Source organism: Macaca fascicularis, chromosome 20, assembly GCF_037993035.2.
Source record: "Macaca fascicularis isolate 582-1 chromosome 20, T2T-MFA8v1.1".
In the NCBI taxonomy this organism is placed as follows: Eukaryota; Metazoa; Chordata; class Mammalia; order Primates; family Cercopithecidae; genus Macaca; species Macaca fascicularis.
In genome coordinates this window covers 51,732,934-51,758,844 of record NC_088394.1, presented here as the reverse complement: position 1 = coordinate 51,758,844, position 25,911 = coordinate 51,732,934, and the positions used below count along the sequence as shown (strand labels likewise).

At 46.7% G+C, this 25,911-nt stretch overlaps 1 protein-coding gene across 1 annotated transcript in view; it reads right to left on the bottom strand.

Moving 5' to 3' along the window:
* Positions 1–4,911: 4,911 nt before the first annotated feature.
* The window catches only part of LOC102128556 (liver carboxylesterase 1-like), a 29,735-nt gene continuing 8,735 nt past the window's right edge, over positions 4,912–25,911 (bottom strand). The window contains exons 5-14 of the mRNA XM_015443157.4: positions 22,839–22,992; positions 21,096–21,203; positions 20,300–20,404; positions 17,499–17,537; positions 13,901–14,041; positions 11,899–11,979; positions 11,488–11,635; positions 7,646–7,777; positions 5,595–5,667; positions 4,912–5,298 (exon numbers count right to left, since the gene is read on the bottom strand). Coding sequence (XP_015298643.3) covers positions 5,118–5,298; positions 5,595–5,667; positions 7,646–7,777; positions 11,488–11,635; positions 11,899–11,979; positions 13,901–14,041; positions 17,499–17,537; positions 20,300–20,404; positions 21,096–21,203; positions 22,839–22,992 — 1,162 coding nt within the window. The 3' untranslated portion in view covers positions 4,912–5,117. The remainder of the gene's footprint in view (positions 5,299–5,594; positions 5,668–7,645; positions 7,778–11,487; positions 11,636–11,898; positions 11,980–13,900; positions 14,042–17,498; positions 17,538–20,299; positions 20,405–21,095; positions 21,204–22,838; positions 22,993–25,911) is intronic.

The window sequence follows — 25,911 nt, the reverse complement described above, 5'->3', positions numbered from 1 at the left end:
TGCTTGTGTCTTATACTGGAGATTAATCCATTGTTCTCAGAGACAGAATGATGATGAAATAGGCAATGTGAGAAGGAAGGTGGTTCTGCTGGGCATGACCTGGCCTAAGGACGAGCAGAGCCCAGAGGGCTCAGCCATGGATGGTGCTCAGGGGAACTCTGGGCCTGTTGATCGTTTCTGGGCCCCCAACAATTTCCAACAATAGGAGTTGGGATGGCCAGAGTGTAGCATCCAGACCCTCTATTTGGAGCTGTCTGTGGAAATGGACATGGCCCAGGCTGAGAATGTGCCTGGATCCGGGAAGAGGGAGACATGCTGAGGTGATCCTGTGGTACTGTTGCATGGCATTTACTGACCCTTGCACAGGCCTGCAACACCTTTCTAGTATGTACACTAGCCTCCCACAACCCTACATGAGGCTAAGTCTTCCAACAACTGGCCTAAACTCCCTCTGTAGCCTGGACCACTTCTGGTGTGGGCAGTGACCACCTTGGAGTAAGTCTCCAGAGGGTCATCCTAATACTGTGTCTTTCAGAATCCCATGGGTGATTTCTGGATTCTGTTAGTACGCAGAAAGCTCTACAGCATGTCATTACTGCCTTATCAGCAAGAGGAAGCTGGATTGTCCTCAAAATTATAACTTTTCCTACACGAAAGAGCTGAAGTTGCAAGTTGAAATCGAAGGAAAGACAAGCACCTAGGGGGAGCAGTGGGATGTGAACACTGGCTTACTTCTCACCTGCAGGGAGGAGACGGGTTGACCTTAATGAGTAGAAATACTTTATGAATTTTAGTTTTAATCAGTGCTGAAGGCCAAGTCTTGCGCATGTGTGCAGGAGGGAGCAAACATCTTCTTGGGGCTGGGACGGGAGAGATTTGTTGCGGGGATAGGAGGGCAGAGCAGAAGGAGAGAGGACAGGGAAGAGGCAAGGTCACCCTTGCTCAACCCCTTCTTTTCTCTGCCAGGACTTTAACGCCTTGACACCCTAACACTCCCAGGCCAGGCAGGCAGCAAGACACATGGGGACAGTGAGATATAAAGCAGTGAGCGCCGCAGATTCCTGAGACACAAGAGGCAGATTGTTCCCTCTCTGCGTATGTTTGTATTTAAATAGCCTCACATTCAGACACGCAACTTGGATTTGCTTCAGTCTTCTCAGGATGGGTGAGAGAAACACTGGAAATGCTCAAAAGAGGCAAAACAGAAGACACCTGTCAGGGTGGAGATGGCATCCAAGTGAATGAGCAACCCTGGGAGGTAGGGCACATTGAATGATGCATGCCCATTGCTGAACCCTAGGTCAGCTGTGCTCAATGGAAAAGTACACACACATTCACCAGGATCTTCTAAAATTGTAGCTCCCTGGGTGTGGAGCATGCGCCAAGACTGTGTTTTCTAGCAGGTTCGCACGTGATGTTGATGCTGCTGGTCTGGGGATCACACTTTGAGTCACAAAGACTTTTTTTCTTCTTCCCCGCAAAGGGTGCCTCAGAAGAGGAGATCAGATTTAGCAAGATGGTGATGAAATTCTGGGCCAACTTTGCTCGCAATGGGTGAGGCTGTTACCTGAAGCTCTTATGACCCAGCAAAGCCACTCATAGGTATATATCCAAGAGAAATGCACTCATGTGGTCATTAAAAGATATGTCCTAGAACATTCTTCATAACAACACTATAATAGTCTAAAACTAGAAACTATCTATTATGGACTGAATTATGTTCCCCCCAAAATTCCTATGTTGAAGCTCCAACCCCTCATGTAACTTTATTTGGAGATAGAGCCTTTATGAAGTTAATTACAGTTAAATAGGTCGTAAGTGTGTGGCTAGCGTCCAGTGGAACTGGTGTCCTTATAAGAAGAAGAAACACCAGAGCGTGCGCTCTCTCTCTCTCTCTGTGTCTATTTCTCTGTCTCTCTCTCTCTGTCTCACTGCTCATGCACAGAAGAAAGGCCACATAGGACACAGTGAGAAGGCAGCTCTCTGCAAGCAGGAAGAGAGCCCTCACCAGGAAATGAGTCAGCTGGCACCTTGATCTGGAACTTCTAGCCTAGAGAACTAAGCAAACGTGAATTTTAGTTGATTAAGCTGACTCATTTCCTGGTGAGGGCTGTCTCCCTTGTTTGCAGATTGCTGCCTTCTCGCTGTGTCCTGGTCTGGAACTTCTAGCCTTGAGAACAGTGCAAATGTGAATTTCAGTTGATTAAGCCACCCAGTCTATGGTATTTTGTTACAGAATTCCGAGCAGACTAATACGTTCTCCAAATGCCCTAAACCAGTAGAATGGATAAATTATGGCATATCCATACAATGAAAAACTATACAGCAATGATAACAAACTGCAGCCATATACAACAATACACGTGAATCTCCTAAACATAATATTGAGGGAAAGGAGCCAGATGCAAGAGTATGTGATGCTGTTCATATAAAGCACAAAACCTGGAAAAAGTAATATTGCTGTTAGACGTCAGGAATGTGATGACCATTTTGGGCAGATAGGCAAGGAGGGGGAAGTGAGCAGGGCCTGGAATTGAGCTCCATATGGCTTCTGGTATGCTGGTAATATTGTCTCTTGATCTGGGTCCTAATTACACAGTGTTATCAGTTAGTGAAATTACCAAGTCGTAATATATACATAGTGTGTATGTGTTTGTGTGAATGTGTATGTGTGTGTGTATATATATATTTCTTATATTATGTTTTATTCAATAAAAAACTTAAATGTTTGTACCAGACTTTAAGAACCTGTTATCTAATACAGGAGACAAGATTGATACAGATAAAATTACTGGTGATCATATAAATTATAGTTACAGGATAGAATATAAATGCTCAAACGCAGCAGTGATTTTAATCAGGACTTTATCATATGTACTAAGAGAAATCCAAATGAAACTTACCTAAAGCATATATTGAATAAATGTGGTCTCTCACATGAAAAGTTCAGGAGGTAAACAGAGCTTGAAACACAATTACATAAATAAATGTAATTAATGAAATAAATAGATTAGATAGATAATAGATAGAAGATAGATAATTGGTAGAAAGATGATAGATAGATAGACAGATAGATAGATAGATAGATAGATAGATAGATAGATAGATAGACAGACAGACAGACATTTTATGGCATTATCTTCCTATAAAGAGAGAAGTCTGTTTCCTACAGGTCAAGGTAGAAAAGCTGTCCTCCAGGCACCCATGATATGCTCCAGCAACCTTGCCAACACCAGCCCTGCTGCCCGTGGGCTGGCCCCCTTGCCACCACTGCTCAGGGTTACACTTCCGCCCCGCTGTGGCTGGCCATCCGCTTTCGTAGCCGTCCTGTAATTTCAGACTTGAGCTCCACCCCATTCGTGGAGCACAGCAAGCTCTTGGCAATGAATTCCCTTGTATTTTGACACAATCATGGTGAGGTTTTTTTCTCCCCAGTCCTTCCCGTCCCAAGGAATAATGAGGCACATTATTGATAGAAATTTTTAGCAGAGCACATGGGGCAGGAATGAGTGGAATCTGTCCCTGCTTGGGGAAGGGAGTTTCATTTAGTAGGTGGGTTACCTGGGGCAGCACCAGGTGGGGCAGCTACCCAGGTGCAGGGCCTGAGCCCGCTTCCCACCCTCCCCTGCAGCTCTGCTCTGGGGGAATTTTCTTTTTTCTTTTTTTTTTTTTTCAGACGGAGTCTCCCTCTGTCACCCAGGCTGGAGTGCAGTGGCATTATTTCCGTCACTGCAAGCTCCTTTTCCTGGGTTCACACCATTCTTCTGCCTCAGCCTCCCAAGTAGCTGGGACTACAGGTGCCCGCCAGCATGCCCGGCTAATTTTTTACATTTTTAGTAGAGACAGGGTTTCACCATGTTAGCCACGATGGTCTCGATCTCCTGACTTCGTCGTCTGCCCACCTTGGCCTCCCAAAGTACTGGGATTACAGGCGTGAGTCACCGTGCCTGGCCCTCTCCATTCTTTCTATCTATCCAATCTTTCTCATGGGCTCCCGATAGATGTCCATTGGGTACAGTCTGTGAATGGAGTCAACTCCTCCTTGGGTCCATGGTTCCCAGAGATTTTATACTCTTACAGTGGCCCGCACTTGGCCTTCAGCACTTATTAAAATTCAGAGTATTTCTGCTCATTATGGTTACCCCGTCTCCTGCCTGCAGGTGAGAGGTAATGCAGTGTTCAAATCCCACCACTCCCCCAAGTGCTTGTCTTCCCGTTGATTTCAGGGTAATCATGTGCCTTGCAACTTCAGCTATTTGGTGCAGGAAAAGTTATGATTTTGAGGACAACGCAGCTTTCTCTTGCTGATAAGGCAGGAGTGACACTCTTTAGAGCTTTCTACATTCTAGCAGAATCCAGAAATCACCCCTGGGATTCTGAAAGACACAGTATTAGGATGACCCTCTGGAGACTTACTCCAAGGTGGTCACTGCCCGTAGCAGAAGTGGTCTGGATTACAGAGGGAGTTTAGCTGTTGAATGAGACAACCTCAGGGAGGGGTCTAGGAGGCTAGTGTACATACTGAGGAAGGTGTTGCAGACCTGTACAAGAATCAATAAAGGCCATCCAACAGTGGCAAGGGATTACCTCGGCACCTCTGTCTCTTCCCTGATCCAGGCAAATTCTCAGCCTGGGCCACTTCCATTTCCATAGGCAGCTCCAAATGGAGGATAGGGATGCTGCACTCTGGCAATCCCAAATCCTATTGTTGGAAATTGTTGGGGGCCCAGAAACACCCAGCAGGTCCAGAGCTCCCCTGAGCACTGTCCATGGCCCAGCCTTCTGGTCTCTGCTCGTCCTGAGGCCAGGCAATCTCTAGCAAAGCCAACTTCCTTCTCATATTGCCTCTTTCATCACTTTCCTGTCTCTGAGGAGGATGGATTAATCTTCAGTACAAGACACAAGCACTGATTTAGCTATCGAAAGATCTTTTATTGCCAAAGCTGAGGTCACAAATAAAAAACTTGCTCCCTCATGAACTCTGCCCCCTGCCCCCTGCCCCCTACCACCAGGCAATTCCCCAGCCACGGTAAGATGCCTTCTGAACCTGCAATACCTTTCGCAAAAGACCCCAGTCTTTGCTCCTGCAGGCTCCCGAGGCTGGATGGACCTTCCATTCACAGCTCAATGTGTTCTGTCTGGGGTGGCTGCTCCGCTGCCTTCTTAAAGAGGTTGGTCCAGAAAACCACTTCCTCGTCCTTCAGCTTCTGGGCCACCTGGGTGTTGGCACCAATCTGCAGGTACCCTTCCTTCTGGTTGTACTCTGGCCAGTGGGGCAGCCCTTCCCCATTGGGGTTTCTGGAAACAGAATCAAATAGAATTGCCCCAAAGCTGCTGTGCGTTCCCAACAATTTTCTGAGATGTGCGAGGATGCCCAAGTTGTCTCTGTCAAGAGGCTTGTATATCTCCAGAGATGGGGAGCTCACTATCTCCGGGTGTGACCTCTCCAATTTTAGAGAGCTCTCATTGTCAGAGTGCTATGGTCACAGGGTCAGGAGACTGATCACTAGAACCTTAGAAGCTGCCCCTTCCCAATAGGCATGCCCTGCCCCTGATCCTCACCAGCCCTGCTCCATCTTTGCCACCAGCCTCACCCACTGCGAGCAAAGTTAGCCCAGAATTTCATCATCATCTTGCTGAGTCTGATCTCCTCTTCTGAGGCACCCTCTGTGGGGACGAAGAAAAAAAGCCTTTGTGACTCAAAGTGTGGTCCGCAGACCTGCAGCATCAACATCACATGCGAACCTGCTAGAAACATAGTCTTGGCGAATGCTCCACACCCACTGAGCTGAGGTCTGCAATTTTAGAAGAGCCTGGTGGATTTGTGTGTACTATTCTATTGAGCATGGCTGACCTAGGGCTCGGCAATGGGTATGCATCATTCTGTGTGCTTGTCCCACCTCCCAGGGTTGCTCTCTCTTGTGTCTTTTCTCCCTCTCCTGCACACATCCACAATTCATATTCTGAAATATAGCAGAGCTCAAGGCTCCTAAGGGTGTACAATTGGGACATGCCAAGCAGAGCTAGTGCATCCTGAGTGGCCATGGGGTGAGTCCCATGTGATCTATAACAGCTGAGAGTTAAGGCTTAGAAGACATTGTGAAAGGATTTTTTAAAATATTGTATAATATAAACTAAAAATAAAATCCTAACACCCTCAACTCACTGAACTGACCCTCTCTGGTCTAAGGGGAGCCCAGAAAAGCCCTAAACTGAGTTCCTGCCTGGAAACAGACAGGCGGTCAGACACACCTCATAATATCCCTTCCCTTTTGTGGTTTAGACACCACTGGACCAACATCAGCAATAAAATAAAGGTCATCATTCTGACAGAACACACTCTTTGTGGCAATAAGACACCAAATTAAAAAAAGATCTAAGACCATGCCGGGCAAATGTTCAGGCCTGCATCTCTACCCTTTAAGAATCCACTCTGTTCTCACTGCTGCAAGGTGCTTCTTTTTCTCTAGCAGCTAAACCAGCACTGGCCTGGAGTTAAGCAAAGTGAAAACAATTACAATGGCTGCAGCTTGCAGACACGTATGAACAGAACCCTGACCTGCCAGCCTTAACTATGGCTTTGATTGCATAAGAGACTGATTTCAGTAACTTTCTCCAGATAAGAACATCATCAACCATGCACTGGACCTGGCCAGTGTACAGAGTCTGCTCACTTGCTGGGCTTTGTGTCCTGAGAAGAAGACCTTTGGACTTATAGGCCCTAATCGTAATATAATATTAAGTCTCCATTACCAGGTGAACATGGGCCACGTTACATGCATGTTTGTTTAATACACATATGTCAGGACTATCTTCATGAATATCCATTGCTCCCCCTGTAACCTGTTGAACACGTATGTTTAATCAATCCATTTACGTAAAGCTCCTACGCAATCCCACCTCGTTCGATGAACCTGTGTCTGGGCTTGGCCAGAGGCACCTTCCCAGCCTGTGGGATGGCCACCTTGCTGGCTATAAAGCATACCAAAAATAAAGTTTCCTCTCCTATTCCAAATTCATACATCCTACGATTTAAAATTAACAATTATTAAATATATTAAATTAAAAGGCTTATGAGTTTTTGTTAGAGACAGACAGAAAGACAAACAGACACACATCAGACCTGACTCAGAGTTAACACCAATTCTAACCTCACCCTCAGTCACATTCTCAGCACTCCTGGGAGAGGGAAATTGATCGGTGGTTTCTCAACCTAGAGCAGGGCCCTGCATGTGTCCCACCACCTATCTTGTTGATGACACAGCCCAAGATTCTCAGTGTCTGTGCAGAGGCCACCTGAATACACATCCTCCCTCAGGTGTGTTAGAGCAGGCAGAACCTGGGGGACAACCCAATGACATTAAACCCTGTCATAGTGAATCCTGCGGGAGACCACCCCACACCTGTCTTGTTGATGACACAGCCCAGGATTCTGAGTGTCTGTGCAGAGGGCACATGAAGACACATCCCCCCACACATGTGTTAGAGCAGGAGGAAGCCCAGGGACTACCCAATGATGTTCAACCCTGTTATAGAGAATCAGGAAACTAAGACCAGGAGAGGAGAAACTTGCTGAAGCCCACCACACCAAGACTGGAACCCAGGTCTCCTAACTCCAAGCTCACGGACAGCAAGGAGCCATTACCTTTTAAAAATGGGGCCCCAAGGACGGAGAAGAGCTCATCCCCGTGGTCTCCTATCACCGTCTTGGGTTTCATGTCTGATGAGAAGCTTGGACGATACTGAAACTCATACATGTAGGTGGGTGCTCCAGCATCTGAGAAGACAAGGATTCATGCACAGTTCATGTTGCCCGACACACACCTGGAGGCTACCAAGGTCTCCAGCTCCGCAGGAAACCTCTGGCTCTCAGCACAATAGAGAAACAGAGTCATGGGAAAGCTCAGTGATGTGCACTGGGCTGCATAGCTGGCTGAGGTAGAACCAAAATTTGAGCCAGATATTTGTTCAATGAACAAATGTTTAATGAACGAATGTGGAGACCCTGGGTCAATTCATTTAAAATAACTGCCAGTGCAGGGACACTGACTCAGCCTCATAAACCCCTTTGCCTGCTGGTGCATTCTCTCTCAAGACAATCTTTCTACATCTAGTTACACTGGATGTACTTCATCGATAAACAGACTCACATTCATTCACTTGGACATTTTCCAAGTGTTTCCAAGCATTTCAGTGTTTCTCTCACCCATCCTGAGAAGACTGAAGCAAATCCAAGTTTCTTGTCTGAATGTGAGGCTATTTAATACAAACATAGGCAGAAAAGGAACAATCTGCCTCTTGTGTCTCAGGAATCTGCAGCACTCACTGCTTTATATCTCACTGTCCCCATGTGTCTTGCTGCCTGCCTGGCCTGGGAGTGTTAGGGTGTTAAGGTGTTAAAGTCTTGGCAGAGAAAAGAAGGGGCTGAGCAAGGGTGACCTTGCCTCTCCCCTGCCCTCTCTCCTTCTGCTCTGCCCTCCTATCCCAGCAACAAAGCTCTCCTGTCCCAGCCCCAAGAAGATGCCAGGTTCACAGGGATTGGCTCACTGGAACCACACATCGCTGCCCCTTCAGGGCTACCCGGTCCTGTGCCTCAGCACTTTGCATTTTCCACCTCTGACTTAATCTAAAAATCAGTTTGAAAATCCATTTTAAAAATCGGATTTAAAACTTCACTCATAACTCTACCACAGAGAACACTTCTTTTTTTATTTTAGCATATCTCTTTTTTATGTATATAAACTTGGGATGATATTACACGTGTTATTTTGTAATATACTACCATCACATTTTAAAAACAATTTTTTTGTAGAGACAGGGTCTCAGTATGTTGCCCAGGCTGATCTTGAAATCCTAGGCTCTCACAATCCTCCCACCTCAGCCTCCCACAGTGCTGAGAGTATTGGCATGAGCCACCACCTCCAGTCATCATTTCTTAACATCCTTAAATATTCATCCACAAAAGGATTTAACAATGGGAGCTCACGCATCCCTAACCTCATGCCCCACCCACACATGTCATTTCAATGTGAGAATGAAGAAGAATTTATTCACTAGTCTTCGTCAGCCTCCTTCACTGCACCCTCGGCTCAGCAGGAAACGCGCTTGTGAAGATGCCATCTTTCTGTGGCTCTGTAATCCTCCTGTTAAATGGCTGCTTCAATGTCAAGCAAAACTTGCTAAAAGGAGGGTTTGACCTTGCCTTTGCCCTCAAAAATTTTCCAAAGGAACTCAGAGCCAACCATAGAAGAAAGAGCTTTGGGGAATGAGAGAACTTATTATAGGCAGCATGCTGCCCAAAACGTACTTTGTAAAACCTTTTTGGCTAAAGCCATTGATATTCATACAATTCCTAGAGTCACAACACAAGTCTTGAGAGGAAAGTAGGGCACAGTTTTGCCCCGTGACAAATAGGCACAATAAGAGAAGCAGAGACAATGAAAGACGTGTCATGAAAGACATGCAAATGAAAACAGGGTGATGTGCTTCTTTTTGGTGGGGAAAATTGGCAGCATTAACTTTTAATCTTAGTATCCCAAATGAGAAAGCAAATTAAGAAATCCACATTCTTAATTCTGGAATGCAAATTTGCATTATTTGCCAAGAGTTCTAAAATATTTCTAAGGTCCAGCCTAGTTATTCACTTCTAAAAATAATGCTAGGAAACTTATTAGACATGTGGTTGGAGATTTATAAACATCAGGCTGAGCTCAGTCTTATTGTAGCATCAGAATGTGAGCAGCCAGGCTAAACATCTAATAGGATAGGAATATTAAAGGCTATTTAATATAGCCATTTCATGCAATAAAGAATGGTTTGATGAGCTTTTATCAACCTTCAGAAAATCCTCACAACATACTGTTCTATGAACAAAAGCAAAATAGAAAATTGATTTTTAAAGTATATAGGACATGAAAAATATTTAGAAGAAAGCACAAAAAAATGTATATCACTTGCCTCCAGGTGGGGGAATTAGGAGTGACATCTAGTTTCTTCTTTATGGATTTCCATATTTTTGAAACTTTCTGCATATTAACTTTATCATATTAACTTTATATTCAGAAGTGTTGTTTTTATCAAAAAGAGTGAGACACGACAATAAGGGAAAGTTGATAAAATATGTGTCTTCCTGGAAAAATAAAAACAACACTGAACTCAAAGTCATGGGAAATCAGATGAAAAACGGAGGCTCAGTATTGCTCAAACCATCAGAGGATGGAGATGGGAACACTATATATAGATCAGACGCAGAGCATGGGGCAAAGCCAAGTGAGAGTTACGAGCACCTGCCCCTTCCTGTGCAAAGGAGTGTATGGGCACCTGCTAGATCAGCCTTAGTTAGTTTTTATCATGCTTATGAAGTTCTGCATTTAAAAATCCTTCCAGCATGGTTAGAGAGAGGACATTTCCTGGCTTGCAGGCTAGGTGAATGACAGCTGAAAGAAAAAGAGGAGTCCTGTGAGCCTCCTCTAGTTTGCACCCAGGAGAGGACACTCCTCTCTAGTGAGCCCACGCATCCCTAACCTCACGCCCCACCCACGCAGCCTTGGGTCAGTGGTAGAAGGTCCTGCATAGACCCTGCCCTGGACCTGTGCTTGCCCATTACTGCACACACCGAGATAGACAAAAGCCAGTCTCAGACATTGCCATTCTTCAGACCACCTCCCCCACACCTGCCACAGCTCTTCCTTTTGGCCTTCTTGGTCCTTGACAATGCTTTGGATCCCATGCAGTGCTCCCAGTCTTTCCCCAGCTCCAATACTTAACAAACTTGTTTGCAGCCGGCTTGGACCTTAAAAACCTTCCACAACTCATCTTTCAATATTTGTCCTACAGCAGCCCGATGTGATAACACCAGGCATGGAGCCCTTGCAGCAGATGCTGTCAGTGTCTCACCCATATCCCCTCTTCCTGGGCATGCCAACCTGACTTCCACCTCCAGCATCTGTAGGGCCGGCCTGAGGCCTTTTTCTGGTCACAAGAGACTACTCTGCCCTTGTGTGCAGCAGGTCAAAGTCACAGGGAATAAACAACTCCTTGCAAGAGCCTTTAACCAATCACAAGTGGAAGCTGGTGGATAAATACCCCGGCTCCCTTGCCACTTGCCACTCAGATGGGATGCCCCTGAGCACTGTATTCTCCATGTTTCCTTGAGTTTCCCAGCTCCAGTTGTCCACAGTGGATATTCTCTTGGCAATGCATCATGGATTGGATTCCATCTCTTTCCTCTCTCACTTCCCCACATCCCTATTGCTGTTATCTGGGATCATCACTTTAAAAAAACACTTGCCTCTGGATTTTTCTTCTCACAATCTGCTACTGGCACAAACCAAAATAAGACATCACCTCACTCCACGCCATATGGAATCAGCCTTTGAGGCCTGACCCTCGGCTGTTTCCACGACTGTCTATGCTGGGAGGCAGGTGAGTCAGACACAGAAGCTGGTGGGGTCCATGTCCCTCCCCTGTTCGACCTCTGGGACTCACCTCTGTGGTGCCGGGCCACAATCACAGATGGGACACCGAACATTACATCCCCCATTAAGTCCAGGAACAGGTCTTTCTTTTTGACAGGGTCATCTGTTCCTCCTAAGTACTTCTCAGTGGCTTCTGGAATCAATTCCTTAGGAATGTGCTAAAATAGATCAACAAAGTGACCACCACCCCGTGGTGAGCGATGCAGTTTCTCCAGCCCACCAGGAAGGCCTGCCTCAATGGTGAACCTTGCAAGCCCTGTGCAACTCCCCCCTAGGATGGAAAGTGAAGTGGGGAAGGTGGAAAGATGGGTGAAACCCTGAGGCCCCAGTCTTCTTTTTGCCATTTAATTGCTCTATGATTTGAGCAAGTCCTTGTCCTTCTCTGGGTCTCAGCCAATTCCCATGATTCCTAGACTCTTACAACAAGGGGATAGGACTTCCACAAGAGTGACATGGCTGTCTTCTGGTCCAGTTTCCCTTCGGAGAGTGGATAGCCCATCAACTGTTAAAAAAAATTAAGCATTTATGAATCATTGGGAATTAATGAGGAGAATCAAACTGACCAACCAACCAAACCAACGCAGACTGAAAGTCCTCTAATTTGGGGGGTTTCTAAGGGCATGAGTTTTTACTGAAATGGGCAGAATCAATGAATCAAATGGGCTTATATCCAGAAACTCAAGCATCACAAAAATTACAAAAAAAAAAACAAACAAACAACAAAAAAAAACAAAATTGGAGAAGTTGTAGAAAAAGTTGGAAAAATGTGCAGTGTGTGTGTGTGTCTCTGTGTGTGTGTGTGTGCATGTGTGTGTCTCAGGTTGGGATCCCCACAGTGGTCAGTGATATGGAGAGGCAAGGTGTCTGCCAGGCCAGTGTGGAATACAGGGCTCTGGGAAGAGGACATAGATGTCCCAAGTACTACCACGTGTCACAGATGACACTGAAAGCCTTAGATCCTGCCTTCATGGCTTTGGTCTCTGGCAGAACCTCTGAAATCCTTCTGAGGGGTGAACTTCATATCTCTTCTCATAAAACAACTCTGCCCAAACCTCTGCACTCAGAGACGACCAAACTCTAGCATTGCTTCTAGCAGCTTAAGGCTGTGTCCCTAGAATGACCCCAGTATTCTTAACATACATGCCTGGGAAGGCTCAGCCCTGTCAAGACAATTTACTCTGCACCAGCCAAAACCTAGAGAGAAGCTGACACGCCCCTGAACCCAACTAGAGCAGTTACTCTAGAAACCTGAAATGATAAACACTTTCTCTGCCCTTTGGGATGTGAATCTACCACCCAACCCTGTTTCCCTGAGGACCTGAGAGCCTTCTCTTTGCAATGCAAGCATTCAGGGAGCTCACTCCTGATCTTCCCAGTGCCTGTGGAAAGAGTAGAGGCTGACTTCAATGGAAGCTTCCTGCAGTCTAACGCATGGCTTCCTGTCCTGAAGATAAGAGAAGTTTGTTTCTGCCCCAGGTGAGCCAGGATGAAGACATCCAGGTGGTCTAGTCACATGGACCAAGACCCTCTCCACAACCCACAGTGCCTTTCCCTTAGCACGCTCAGCCTTTAAAACAGCACCAGGGGTTAGTTTTGGGGATTTGAGTCCAATCCATACTGGACTCTTCTTTCCCTGCGCAATCATGTTACCGAATAAATTCTGTCCTACTGCTTTAATCATGGTCAGTTTTGTGTGTCCTTGACTGGAAGGAGAACACTTTTTTTGCTTTTAGAAGTCAATCTTTTTTTTTTTCATTTTTTCCCCCAACTTGTATTTTAGATTTGGGGGTACATGTGCAGGTTTGTTACATTGGTAAATTGTGTCTCTGGAGTTTGCTGTATGGATTATTTTGTCACCAGGTATTGAGCATAGCACCTGATTAGGTAACTTTTCCATTCTCCCCCTCCTCTGTCCGTCATCTCTCAAGTAGACACTGGTATCTACTGTACACTAGAAGTCAATGGTAAATCAAAAGAAGCCACTTTCTTTGGATCTTTTCAATGAGGTGATGGAAGACCACGAGTGATTTATGGGGGAACTATGCATACCCAGCCAGAGGTGGGAAGCCAGAAAGCCCCTGACTGCCTCTCCAGACTCCTCAGCTCCTTCCCCCTCCTAGGCTCCCTCAGTTTTCCCATCTGCACAGTTATTTTCTTTACTGGCCCTCCTAGCACAGACACTTCAGGATTCTTCAATAGGAAGACAATCAGAGAGTCTGGGGAGAGGGGATCCCAGAGCCCTGAAACCCCAGTGACAACTGTCCCCTCCTGGGGAAGGTTTCCATGGAAGTGGTAACTCCTGCTGAAGGGAACAGCTGCCCAGGACTCAGAGTGGTGCTTGGAGAGGGAAACACTCCTGGGACCAGAGACAGGAGGGCTGATTTGGGTGGGTGAGTCCCTCCAAGAGGCCTGTGCCTTCTCACCGTTGGAAGAAACCAGCCAAATTCCTTCTTGTTAATTCCGATGATGTAGGGGACAGTGAGGAACTTCCTTTCAGCTTGAAGCTCCTCAGGTGTTTTTGGCAGCACCACTCCATCAATCACGGTGGGCGTGTGGGGGTAACTCTGGGGGAGAGAGCAGCACAGTGCCTGTGATTTTCACCCAAGGTCACACTCATGTCCCCAACTCTGCCTGTCTGAGGGTGAGACCCGCACCCCCGACCGGCGTGACCATAGGCCATGGCTACACACGCTCAGGGTCCTAACTAAGGAGGGTAGGTGTGTGGCTCAAGGGTAGAACTTCAGGCAGAGGCTGACACTGGTCAGATGATGAGGAGAGGATGAAATCTTCACTCAGACTGAAATACATGTATTATCTATATAAAATTACATGTCTATGTATTTCAATTTGAAGCGCATGCATTTGCCTCTCTCCGTCCATAGTTGATTTTCGGTAGTCCCGGCAATTGCTTCTGATAAAACTCCCATGAGTGCTGAATTAGAGAATAAAGAGTCATCACTCAAAGGGGAAATACTGGGTTAGATTCTTGCAAACCTCTGGTCACAATATTTTCATCAACCTTCCTTTATGTGTGGTTTTCTGTTGAAAGACACTTTACATAATATATAAGTCTTACAAAGAGTGAATTATAAGTAGGGTTGTTTTAAATAAAACACCAGCTGGAAAGCCCTTCCCATTTTTGTGACCCTGGGTAACATGACTTCAAATTTCCTTAGTTTTCAACTTCACAACAGTGCTGTCCACCCTGCTTTTTAAAAATTCCTTCATCATCTCATGAATCTCCCAATGTAGTTTCTTTTCCATCTTTCCACATCTCCATCACACACAGTAGGTGTTACTTTAGCACTTCCCATCACAGCCTCACGTATGAACTGGCCAATTTCCTCCTTCTTTTCCTGGATGTGCAGTTTTGCAGATTTTTCAACACTGAATGCACGGCCAGCAGTACTACTGAAGCTTGTCTTACACAGGGGCCTTCCCCGTAAGGCACAGCACAGACTGTTTAGCTCAGGAATGCCAGACAGCAGCGCTACTCTTGGGGGCTACTCTTAACAGTGACATCACCACAAAAAGCACAAAAATGCAGAACACATGGCACTAAATAGACCGCGAAGAGGACACTTGTTAGCATGAGAGATGAAACAAGAAGACAAAGGTCGCCTCGCCAGATCTTAGATGGAACGTGCCCATCATGCAAATCCAGTTTCCCCTGCTCTGTGCCTGCCTGTGTGTGACCATGAGAGTGCCACCAGTATCGATTTGGGGGTTACAAGGAAATTTTAGTAAGCAGGTGAATTTATAAATGCAGAATCTGTGATTAATGAGGAGAGATTGTGCTATCCATCTGTATTTAAATAAGAACTGATGTTGATCCATGGGTGGCTTTGAAGAGGTACTGAACCCTCATCACTCGAGGAGCCTAGACTAGGATGTGATGCCCTATTAGAGAGAAAATCATGAATAAAAGAATCAGTGATGAACTCACAGTATATTGATCCATATCCCCATTTTAGGTTTTACCTTTGATAAATAATTTATATATGGTCACAGATTAGAGAGAGCCTAACTCACATGTTGCCATCAGGGCAGCTGGTTCTGGGTACAGTTATATATTTATATTTCATATTTAGTCACAATGGTGTTAAAAACGGAGCATGGACATTGAAAGCACATTAACACCACCTGAAGCCTGGCTCTGCTACTTACTGGTTGGGTTTCACCTGTGTGGACCCCAGTTTTCTCATCTGAGAGGTGAGTTATTGTGAGGATTAAATGGCTGAACACATGTAAAATACTTAGCACAGCACCTGGTGTCTGGAAGGGCTGAATGAATGTTAGGTGTTACTTGTTAGCAGGGTTGCTGCGGGTCCCTCTCAGAGACATCAGTCCTCTGTGCCATCTTCCCAGTTCCACGCCCCATGGGCTGTATTTCCCTCCTGGAGATCAGATGGAACTGGACAATTCTTAGCCTTTGAGACCCTATGGCTTCCAGGACCTTTGGTCTGCTCTACAAAAGCCAATGACTGACGAGGTAGTTCAGGCTGCCTGGGGGAGATGTTCTGTAAAGTGAACCAGACCCAGCTGGACAAGGTGCAGATCCTAACCCAATATGGCTGACAATGCAGAACAGGATTGGGGTGCAAGTCTGGGTGCCTTGAGAGGCTGTGCAGTTCAGGCAGGGCTGCCATGGGAGGCCAGCAAGACCAGCCCCTCTGAAAGGAAGATGCAAGGCAGGCTACATGGAGGAGGCACTGCCCGCCTGCAGTGGGCTCTGGGCAGTGAATGATATTGACAGGTGAGGAAAGGAGTGAGAATTTCTAAACAGTGGGAACTGCATGAGCAAAAGAATACAGGTGTCTCTGTGCAGGGTCAATTCCAGAAATACCCAAGAGTCCTGGGCTTGGTCGGATGCCGTGGGGCAGGGTGTAGAGAGAGGGACAGGTGCAGAGCCTACCTTCTGCACAGTCTGGCACATAGCGCGCATGCAGGTGTGTTTTGAAGGACTAACTTCATGGAGGGAAGGGGATTTGTCTCATAAGGAAGATCAGGCTTTTAAGAAGTGAGGGTGACGTGCTCTATCTCTGTTAAGGAAGGCCAGTCTGGCTGCACCATGAGACATGGAAATGGGGAGGGGATGTGAAGTACAGGAGGATAAAAGTTGAGGAGAGAGACAGGATTGCCCCATTTGAGTGGTAGCCAAGTGGGAAGACTACCATCAGCAACAATGACAAGTGATTGTTGTCCACTCAGAGTTTGCAAGTGATTGCCCTGTGTGGGCATGACCCTGCTTGTGTCAGAAAGCTCAGGGCATCCTCTACTCCTCTCTCTTTCTTACCCCTTGCATCCTGTCCATCAGCGAATCCTCTCAGCTATTCCTTCAAAGATATCCAGACTCCAACCACTCCTCCCATCCCCACTACTACAGCCCTAAGCAGCCAGGAGCCCTTGCCTGGATTATGGCAATGCAGTGGCTGCCCAGCTGGTCAGATGCATCCACTCTGCCCCTTTCCTACAGTCTATTTGAGCACCAGGGGCAGAGACCTTTGTGAAATCTAATATCATGTGACTCCTCTGTTCAAAACCTCCAAAGGCTTCCCACCTTGCTCTGAATCCAAATTCAACTACTTTAAATGATCCCTCTCCCACTTCCCATTACCTCTTGACCCTCAAGCCAGTCTGTCCCCACACTCGGTTCTCTCCAGCTAGACCTGCCACTTCCGTCAGGGTCTTTGCAGTGGCTGTTCCCTCTGCCTGGAATAGGCTTCTCCAGGTTTCCTGACAGCTGGCTTCCTGCCTCCTCCAGAGCTTGGCTCAAATGCCACCTTCTCATTGAGCCATTCCAGGATCCTGCTACTTAAATGGAAACCACCTGCACTAGGCCTGCCACTAGTCTTCCTGGCTGTGTTACCCAGGTGAGTCACTGCCCCTCTCTGGGTCTCAGTATCAAGCACACAGGAGTTACTATAATTACCCGAGAGAGGATTCTTTCACTCACAGTTAACTGGAGCTTAAAGGTGCTAAGACTCAAAACCTGTAATCAAAAAAACAAAAGGTCTTTACCTTTCTGGGGTCTCCATGTAACTGCAGAGTTAAGAATTTCTGTGAAGACAAAGACAGTGAGAGGCTTCCCAGGAGAACACTGAGCTGGGTGACTGGGGCAACAGAGGTGTCAGGTTCTCCCTCTTGGTGCCAAGCTGGCTGGGCCCAGAGGAAGTGGGCAGGACTCTGGCTCTGCTAGGCCTGAGCACAGGGTGAAGGCATAGAATGGAGGGGTGGGCACCAGCATGGGAAGGATGGGCCAGGGACTCTGAGCCAGGGTTGCTAGAGCTCTGGATAGGACACCTGCTTTTGGAGACTGCCCTATCCCCCATCCCTCTCCCCTTTCTGTTCCCCAGGGAAGAACATCCCCATTCTTTTTCAGGAACCCCTTTCTTCCCCTATCGCTCCATGAATTCAGGTATCTATAAGATACCTGGGGTGCTCCATCTCCCTGATCGCGGATACTAGTGCATGGATAGGCATACACCCATGACAGTCCAATAAAGTTTACCACAGAACTTTTGCAGGAATTATTTGGAAAAAAGGTTTCTAAGTAGATAGGATATAACTCTAGAGCACGGTTGTCTTTAACCTTCCCAGGAGACATATCCGCCTAAGAGTGAAGCCAACACAGAGTTGTGCAAAGAGAAAAGATAGAGAATGCTAGATTCTCAATAACATCCTATAGGCATCTGGATCCAGCAATGCCTGAAGCTCTCAACTCCTGAGTTATTCAGTTAACATGAGGATGCTATTCCAACACATTCCTTTTTCCATTCAAGGCACCTTAGGGGAGTTTTCTCATCTCCCATTACACAGCTCTGACTCATACAACCCACTGAAACTCACCCTACCCCATGCTTCTCTTTGGTGTGTGTTCACGAAGATTGCAGTCGTTGTAGCATTGCACTGTAGCTCACATGTCTGATCTGTTCACAGGAAGTAACCAGTGCAGGTCTCTCCATTAAGGATTGTAGTCCCACTAGCTAGGGGTGTGTGTGTGTGTGTGTCTGTGTGTGTGTTTGTGTGTGTCTCTGTGTGTGTGTTTCTCTCTGTGTGTGTTTCTGTGTGTGTGTCCAGTGTGTGTACTGGAGGCAGTGGGTAATCATGGAGGTACTTCCACAAGATCTCAGAAAATCTCAGAAGGATGTCCCAGAATCTTAGGGCTGGATTTTCCCAAAGTCACCAACTTTTTCCTTTTAAGCTGAGTCGTCTGATGCCACATGCAGAATTGCTGGAATATTTGCCTCCTTCCAGGCATTAGAAAACAGGTGTGTTTTAATTCCTTGAACACTTTGATCATTTAGAGCCTGAGCCAAGACTTAAGCTCCAAGACCACATTGGACTCAACCCATGGAAACACAAGCAGAGTCCAGTGGTAGAGGCTGGCCCTGAGACCCAGGAGTAGCCTCAGGTCCAAGGAGAGAGACCAGGCAACTCCTGAGCTTGGAATTCACACCCTTCCCCCTCAAAGGGAATAGTTCCCAATGGCCCTGGGTGCTGTGTCATCTGGGTGTTTGTCCTGCTGGGCTTCCCCGTGATAAGCGACTGCCACAGCCATCCATGAATCCTAAAGATCCCCAAGTCCTAATATGTGAGGACAGCAGGAATGGCAGAAGATATTCTAGACCTGCAGGTGTGGGTTCTGGGTCCTACAGTGTTGCCTCTGACTAACTGGAACTGTGACATGAGCCAATTACAAAATTCATCTGTCTTTGTTACCTCTTTTAAAATGGGCACAATGATCTCAAAGCTGAATTTCTCAAGAAAGATAAGGTGGAATCAGGGTTAAGGGCATGAACTCCCAAATTCCTCTGTCTGGTCTCAAACCCGGCTCCTCCACCTTCCCTGTGAAGCATCCCTGATGACTATAATGAATGCGTCCCCTCTGTGCTGCCACCATACTCAACCTGCGAAGTATATGAATGTGTTTCTCTCTGGATAGTTCCTTGTGAGCGGGGAGCATGTCCCCTTCATGTCTGTTTCACTACTTCTAACACCCGCCCCTACATACTTATCATGGATGGATGGGTGGATAAATGGTGGAATGGATGGGTTCGCCAATACCTGGAGTACAGTTGAATTGGATGGATACATGAATAGATGGGTGAAAACTAACAGATAGGTGATAACTGGATTGTTGATTTTGGAGGAATGGATGATAGAGTTAAGATATATGGTGGCTGGATGATGCATGAATAGTGGATAGATTGAAAATAGATAGATAAAAAGTTGTGAAGAAGTTGATGTTAGATTGATAAAAAGATATCAGTGAATTGGATGAATTAGTGAACAGATAGATTCATAAGAAGATCATAGTGGATGGATTCATGATTGAGTGGGTGGATGACTATCCTAGAATGAAAATTGAGTCAGAGTCTCAGAAAATCTAGAAAATTGGACCACTACCAGGTCTAATACTGAGAGTTTTTAAGTCAACGAAAATAAATTGTGACAGCTTTCTGAAAATCTTTGAGCTTAATATCTCCATTCCCCAAATTCAGGATGATGGTGTCCCCCTGGAATATGTAGTTTAGTTTCTCAAAAATACATCTGAAAACAAGAATGGCAAAATATTAAATTTTGGTCAAATGTCAAATTTGGTCAATTTTTTATCATGTTGTTTTTGGACTTTTTTTTTTTTTAACATTTGTGCCTTTTTTCAATAAAAAAGAACAAATTAGATTCCCCGTTTAGATACTGAGACTCCAGAGACTTGAAAAATTGTCCCAGGTAACTGTCCCAGGGCAAGAGGACAGCTGAAATGAAGAAGTCTGGGACCAAGTTTACAGGATTTGGGCTACAGGAGCAGGCAACTTAACCATTTTCGATGTCGTCTCCAAGAGCTCCTCTTCCGTCTTCTGTCGCAGACACTGAACCATGACAGCTGAGGTGGTGGTTTGACACCCAGCAGTGTTAGCAATTTTCTGCAAAGATCACAGGCAACAATAGAGTTCAAGAGTGAAGTCCTTTCCCCCCATCAATATGGAAAAATGTGTTCTATCCCAATCCGGACTTGTACAAGCGGCTGGGGTAGCAGAAGAAACTACATAGGGCCATGTAGTGTCCATGTCCCCTCCACATGGACATCTGGCTTTGAGCCAAAATGACCTCTGCATATCTCTTGTTTTTGCCTTCACTTATTCACCTAGTTTTGTTGTGTGAACAAATGAATCAATGAGTGAATTCCCCAGGAAGCAACCCTCATTATCAGGCGCTCAGTGTGGAACCGCTCCAGGCCTACAGCCCACAAGTGGGTCTACAGAACTCAGACCCTGAGAGACCCAAGACACCATTACTGCCCAACATGGTATCAGGCCCTGGCACACAGGTGGAGTGAAGGCACAGACAGGGCACTGTACTGGCTGTCTAGGCCCATAAGCTGGAGTCCCAGCTCTGCCCTGATCACCTGCTGCCCTTGGAAAATCCCTTCCAAGCCCTGCATCCATTTACCCGACTCTGAAACTGAGAGGTTGGGTGTCTGCTTGCCCTTCCTGCTCAGCCACTGGGGCTTCAGTGGTTCTAGGAGAATATCAGCTAGAACCTATGGCAAGAGTGACCCTTGAGGATTCAGGAGCATAGAACCAAGGGGATGGGGGCGTCCAGCGGGGGACTTACCTCAGCCAGGGGCTTGATGTCACCGTCCTCCAACAGAGCATGAGTGAGGGCCACACCACTCTCAGAAATGGCCCGGTGGAAGAGATTCTTGGACAATGGAGAGAAAATCTGGGACCAGAACGGAGGGGAGGAGAGTTCATGTTCAGGGGTGGGGTCAGTTACCCACTCACTCTTCCGGACTACATCCACCCTAGCTCTGCCCTGGCCCATTCCCCTCAGATCCTGGGGGTCACTGAACACGGTGTCTCCTCCACTCACTTGGCCTGCTTGCCAGACTCACCTCCCACCCAAGAGAACCTCCCACCCAAGAGAACCTAAGTGGGATCAGGACAGGGCACAGGGCAGGGACATGACAGGAGGTGTGTGGCAGCCGAGCCTAACCAACAAAGGTGTTGGAAAGGCAGCTTAGCATCTCCTAACCACAACTTCTGATTCAGCATCTCCATTACTCAGAGCTTATCCTATAAAATGATCCTGGAGGCACACAAAGATTTCTAAGGATGCCTCCGCTGTTTACAATGGTACACACTGGACATAACCCAAGGGTCCAATATTACGAGATTGGGCAAATAAATGGTTTTTCATTCTTATCGTGGAATACTGTACAACTGTAAAACATATTATTAAGGGACAACATTTAATATTTAGTAAAGCGTTTGTGTTGTATTATAATATTCAGGACAGTATTTTCATAAATAAAAAAGACAAAGATTGATAATAGATGATAGACCTATTGATAGGTAGATTGATGGATAGATGGACAGATAGATATAAAAAGTCATGGAAAAGAAGACTAGAAAAATCCATGTCAAACAGAGCACAGTGACTATCCCTGGGTTATGGGATTGTAGATGGCTTTTGTCTTTCTCGGGCTTATCTGTATTTTTCCTTTTTCTCTACTTTAAAAAGTATAAAAAATGTTTTCCTCTGTGTATTCAACTACAAAGCCAACACAGGAGTGAAGACTCCAGTAGTGGGCTGACACTCTGCCCACCTTGTGGCAAATGGAAGGCTTCCTACAGCTCCCGGTACTTCTCGTCTGGTTTTTCACCCCAGCTCCCCCAGTTTCTCCCTCACCCAATCCCCCACTCCAGCAGGACCCCTCATACCCCCAGGTTGTGTCTGTGTCCCACAACCCCTGCCCCATCCCTCCCTATCCCCGGCTCCATACCTCCTTCCTCTAGCCCGCCTGCCCTAGCTCACCTGGTCTCTCAGTCGTAGAGACTGTTGCCTCCTTCTTAGGCATTAACCAGTCATCAGACCACCACAGAGGAATCCCCAGCCTGCTCAGTGTCCATGTCCCCTCCACATGTAGATCTGGCTTTGAGCCAAACAATACCTCTGCCCACCTCTTGTCTCTGCCTGCCCTTACTCATAATTTATGCCTATTCCTACTTCCCAAGAGAAGGGAAGTGAATCCTCATATTAAAATGAGTGATAGAGAGAGAGACAGAGAGAAAGAGAGAGAGAGCTCAACCAAGCTAGAAGAGGGAAATGCCACCATTGCAGGCTGCAACTGGAGATACATAGGGCCCTGGGACATTAAGCTTAGCTCAGATTCCTGGGGGCCAAGGAAAGCTTGGTTTTTAGCTTTCCACCACCTGATGCTGGACAGTGAGTAGGGTCAGTCCTGAATACAGGTATTGTAAGCAGAAGTGTGCATAGCTGGATTGACAGGTGTCTAAGAGGTCTCATCAGCATCACATCAAGCATGGGGTTGGGCCTGGTGCCAGGAGCACTCACAAGAACAGAGACACTTTCTCCTCCCGATGACTCTCCAAAGATGGTCACAGAGCCTGGGTTCCCTCCAAAGCTGGCAATGTTGTCCTGGACCCAACGCAGGGCAGCCAGCTGGTCCAGGTGGCCCCAGTTCCCCCGGCTGTGTTCATCCCCTGTGCTGTGAGGAAGAGAACAGGTTGAGGGTGGGGAGCAGAGATGTCATGGCAGGACCTTCAGGACTAGAGATGGGGCTGGGGGCTCTCAACGAGCGCCAAGGCGGGTGAATCACGATGTCAGAAGATCGAGACCATCCTGGTTAACATGGTGAAACCCCATCTTTACTAAAAATACAAAAAATTAGCTGGGTGTGGTGGTGGGCACCTGTAGTCCCAGCCACTCGGGAGGCTGAGGCAAGAAAATGGTGTGAACTTGGGAGGTGGAGTTTGCAGTGAGCTGAGATAGCGCTACTGCACTCCAGCCTGGGCGACAGAGCAGGACTCCATCTCAAAAAAAAGGAAAAAAAGAAAAGAATCAGGCTGGGCTTCATCCCACAAATGGTTATATACCCAAAGGATTATAAATCACGCTGCTGTAAAGACACATGCACACATATGTTTATTGCGGCGCTATTCACAATAGCAAAGACTTGGAAACAACCCAAATGTCCATCAATGATAGACTCTGGATTAAGAAAATGTGGCACATATACACCATGGAATACTATGCTGCCATAAAAAGCTATGAGTTCATGTCCTTTGTAGGGACATGGATGAAGCTGGAAACCATCATTCTGAGCCATCTATTGCAAGGACAGAAAACCAAACACCGCATATTCTCACCCATAGGTGGGAACTGAACAATGAGAACAATGAGCTGAGAACACTTGGACACAGGGTGGGGAACATCACACACCAGGGCCTGTTGTGGGGTGGGGTGTGGGGAGGGATAGCATTAGGAGATATACCTAATGTAAATGACGAGTTAACGGGTGCAGCACACCAACACGGCATATGTATACATACGTAACAAACCTGCACATTGTGCACATGTATCCTAGAACTTAAAGTATAATAAAAATAAATAAATAAATAAATCATAAATTAAATAAATAAATAAAAATAAATTTTATTAAATTAAATAAATAAAAAATAAAAATAAATAAATTAAATAAAAATAATTAAAAAAACAAATTAATTAAAAAAAGAATAAGGCTGGGCTTCAGCATCTCTGAGACCCTGCCTTGCCTTGCTGCAGTGGTGATGTATGGTTCTACATTCACTCAACTGGCAACTATTTACTGAGCATCTACTGTATGTTTGACACTATCCTATGAGCTAGAGCACATCTGAGAGCAAAAAGGGTAAAACCTGTGACGACACAGAGCTCCCACTACAGATCACAAGCAGATAAACAGATCTATAGAGAGAATATAATGATGTCAGGTAGTCAAAGTGCATTGAGGTTAATACAATGGAGTAAGGAAAAAAACAGGGGTGGGACAGGGGGTGCCATTTCAGATAGCAATCAGGGAAGGCCTTCTGGAGGCAGTGGCATTTGAGGTTTTGGAGGTAAAGACCTTCATAAAACAAGCACAACAAGCACATGAGCCTTGCAAATATCCAAAGAAAGGAATTCCAGGTAGAAGAAAAAGCAAGGGCAAAGGCCCTGGGGCCCAGTGAAGGAAAGTGTGAGTCAGGAGGTGCAGCTAGAGGCCTTGGGGCCCTGATAAGAACTTTGGCTGTCATCGTAAGGAACATGGGAAGCCCCTGCAGTGTTTTGCGCAGAGGCATTGCATGATTCAACACACATGCTAAGTGATCACTCTTGGTACTGTGCGACTCAGCCTCAGGATAAAAGTGGCAGGTATCTGAAAGTAAGTGTTAGGATCATAATCAAGGTGAGAGACAGAAAGCTTTGGCTGGGGTAGGAGCCAGGGAGAAGGTGCGAAGTAGTGGATTCTGAAGGTGGAGCCAACAGAGTTAGGAGAAAATAGAGAGTCCGGGCTGCCCACAGGGCTTTCTCCTGAGCCCCCAGGAGGATGGGGCAGCAGCAGCTGAGTGGAGGCGTGGTGGGAGGAGGAGTGGGAGTCAAGGATTCAGCTTGTTCCTCCTTCTGGCACCAGCCAGGGGTGGGGAGAAGACAGTAAGTGATGCCTGCAGGTTTCAAAGGTGAGATGGGCTGGAAATGGGGGCTCTGGGCTGCTCCCTGGGATCACTGGAAATTAGTAGGGAGGGAGAGGGAGACAAGAGAGGCCTGTGGACAGGGAGGAGGAGGGACCAGGAAAGGGACTGGGAAGGAAGCATGTCGCACAGGCTGAGCGGCCATTGGCTGCTGCTGTGAGGTTGGGTGGAGAGTAGGGGGAGGTCATCGGTGACCGAGAGACCAGCTGAGTGGCGTATCCAGGAAGAAACCTGACTGGCATGGATGGAGGAGACATACGGAATAGAGGAAGTGGAGACAGATCATGAAGCAGCTTTATTATAATGGGGAGCAGAGACACAACCTGTGGCTGAAAGGGATGAAGGTGATACAGCCAAGACTGACCTGGGATGCCTAGCTGACGGTAGACCAGAACCCATCCTCCATCTCCCTAGGCCTATTCATCAGTGAGGGGAATCCCTCCCACAGCCCTCCCAGCACTCACTCGAGATTGGGGTGCTGGGATGGTAACACTTAGAAAAGGTTCATAGTAGTTGCACCTTGAAGGAGATCTGACTCCTGTCCCCATGGAGACCTGATGGGGAAGACTCCATCCTTGCTTCCTGCACTTGCCAGATTTCAAGCAGAAAATGGGGTGAGTGGGCCCCAACACTCCTTCAGGAAGGGGTCAGATGCTCCCACACCCCACCATCTGCAGCCCACATTTCTTCACCCACAACATGCCCTGAGCTCCCTCTGTGACTCTGCCCCTTCCCTCCTTTCCATGAGAAGTCAGATGTGTCAACCTTCAAGAGCTGGGCTGCCTGCCAAGTGTCATGACAGAGAAATTCAATGTGCTGGAGAAACATAGGTGAAGAAGAGATGAGTCTTTCAGTGGAGGTAACTGGGGGCTGGGTCTTGCAGGATGATGAGGAGTTCCTCAGGTAGTTAGCATTCC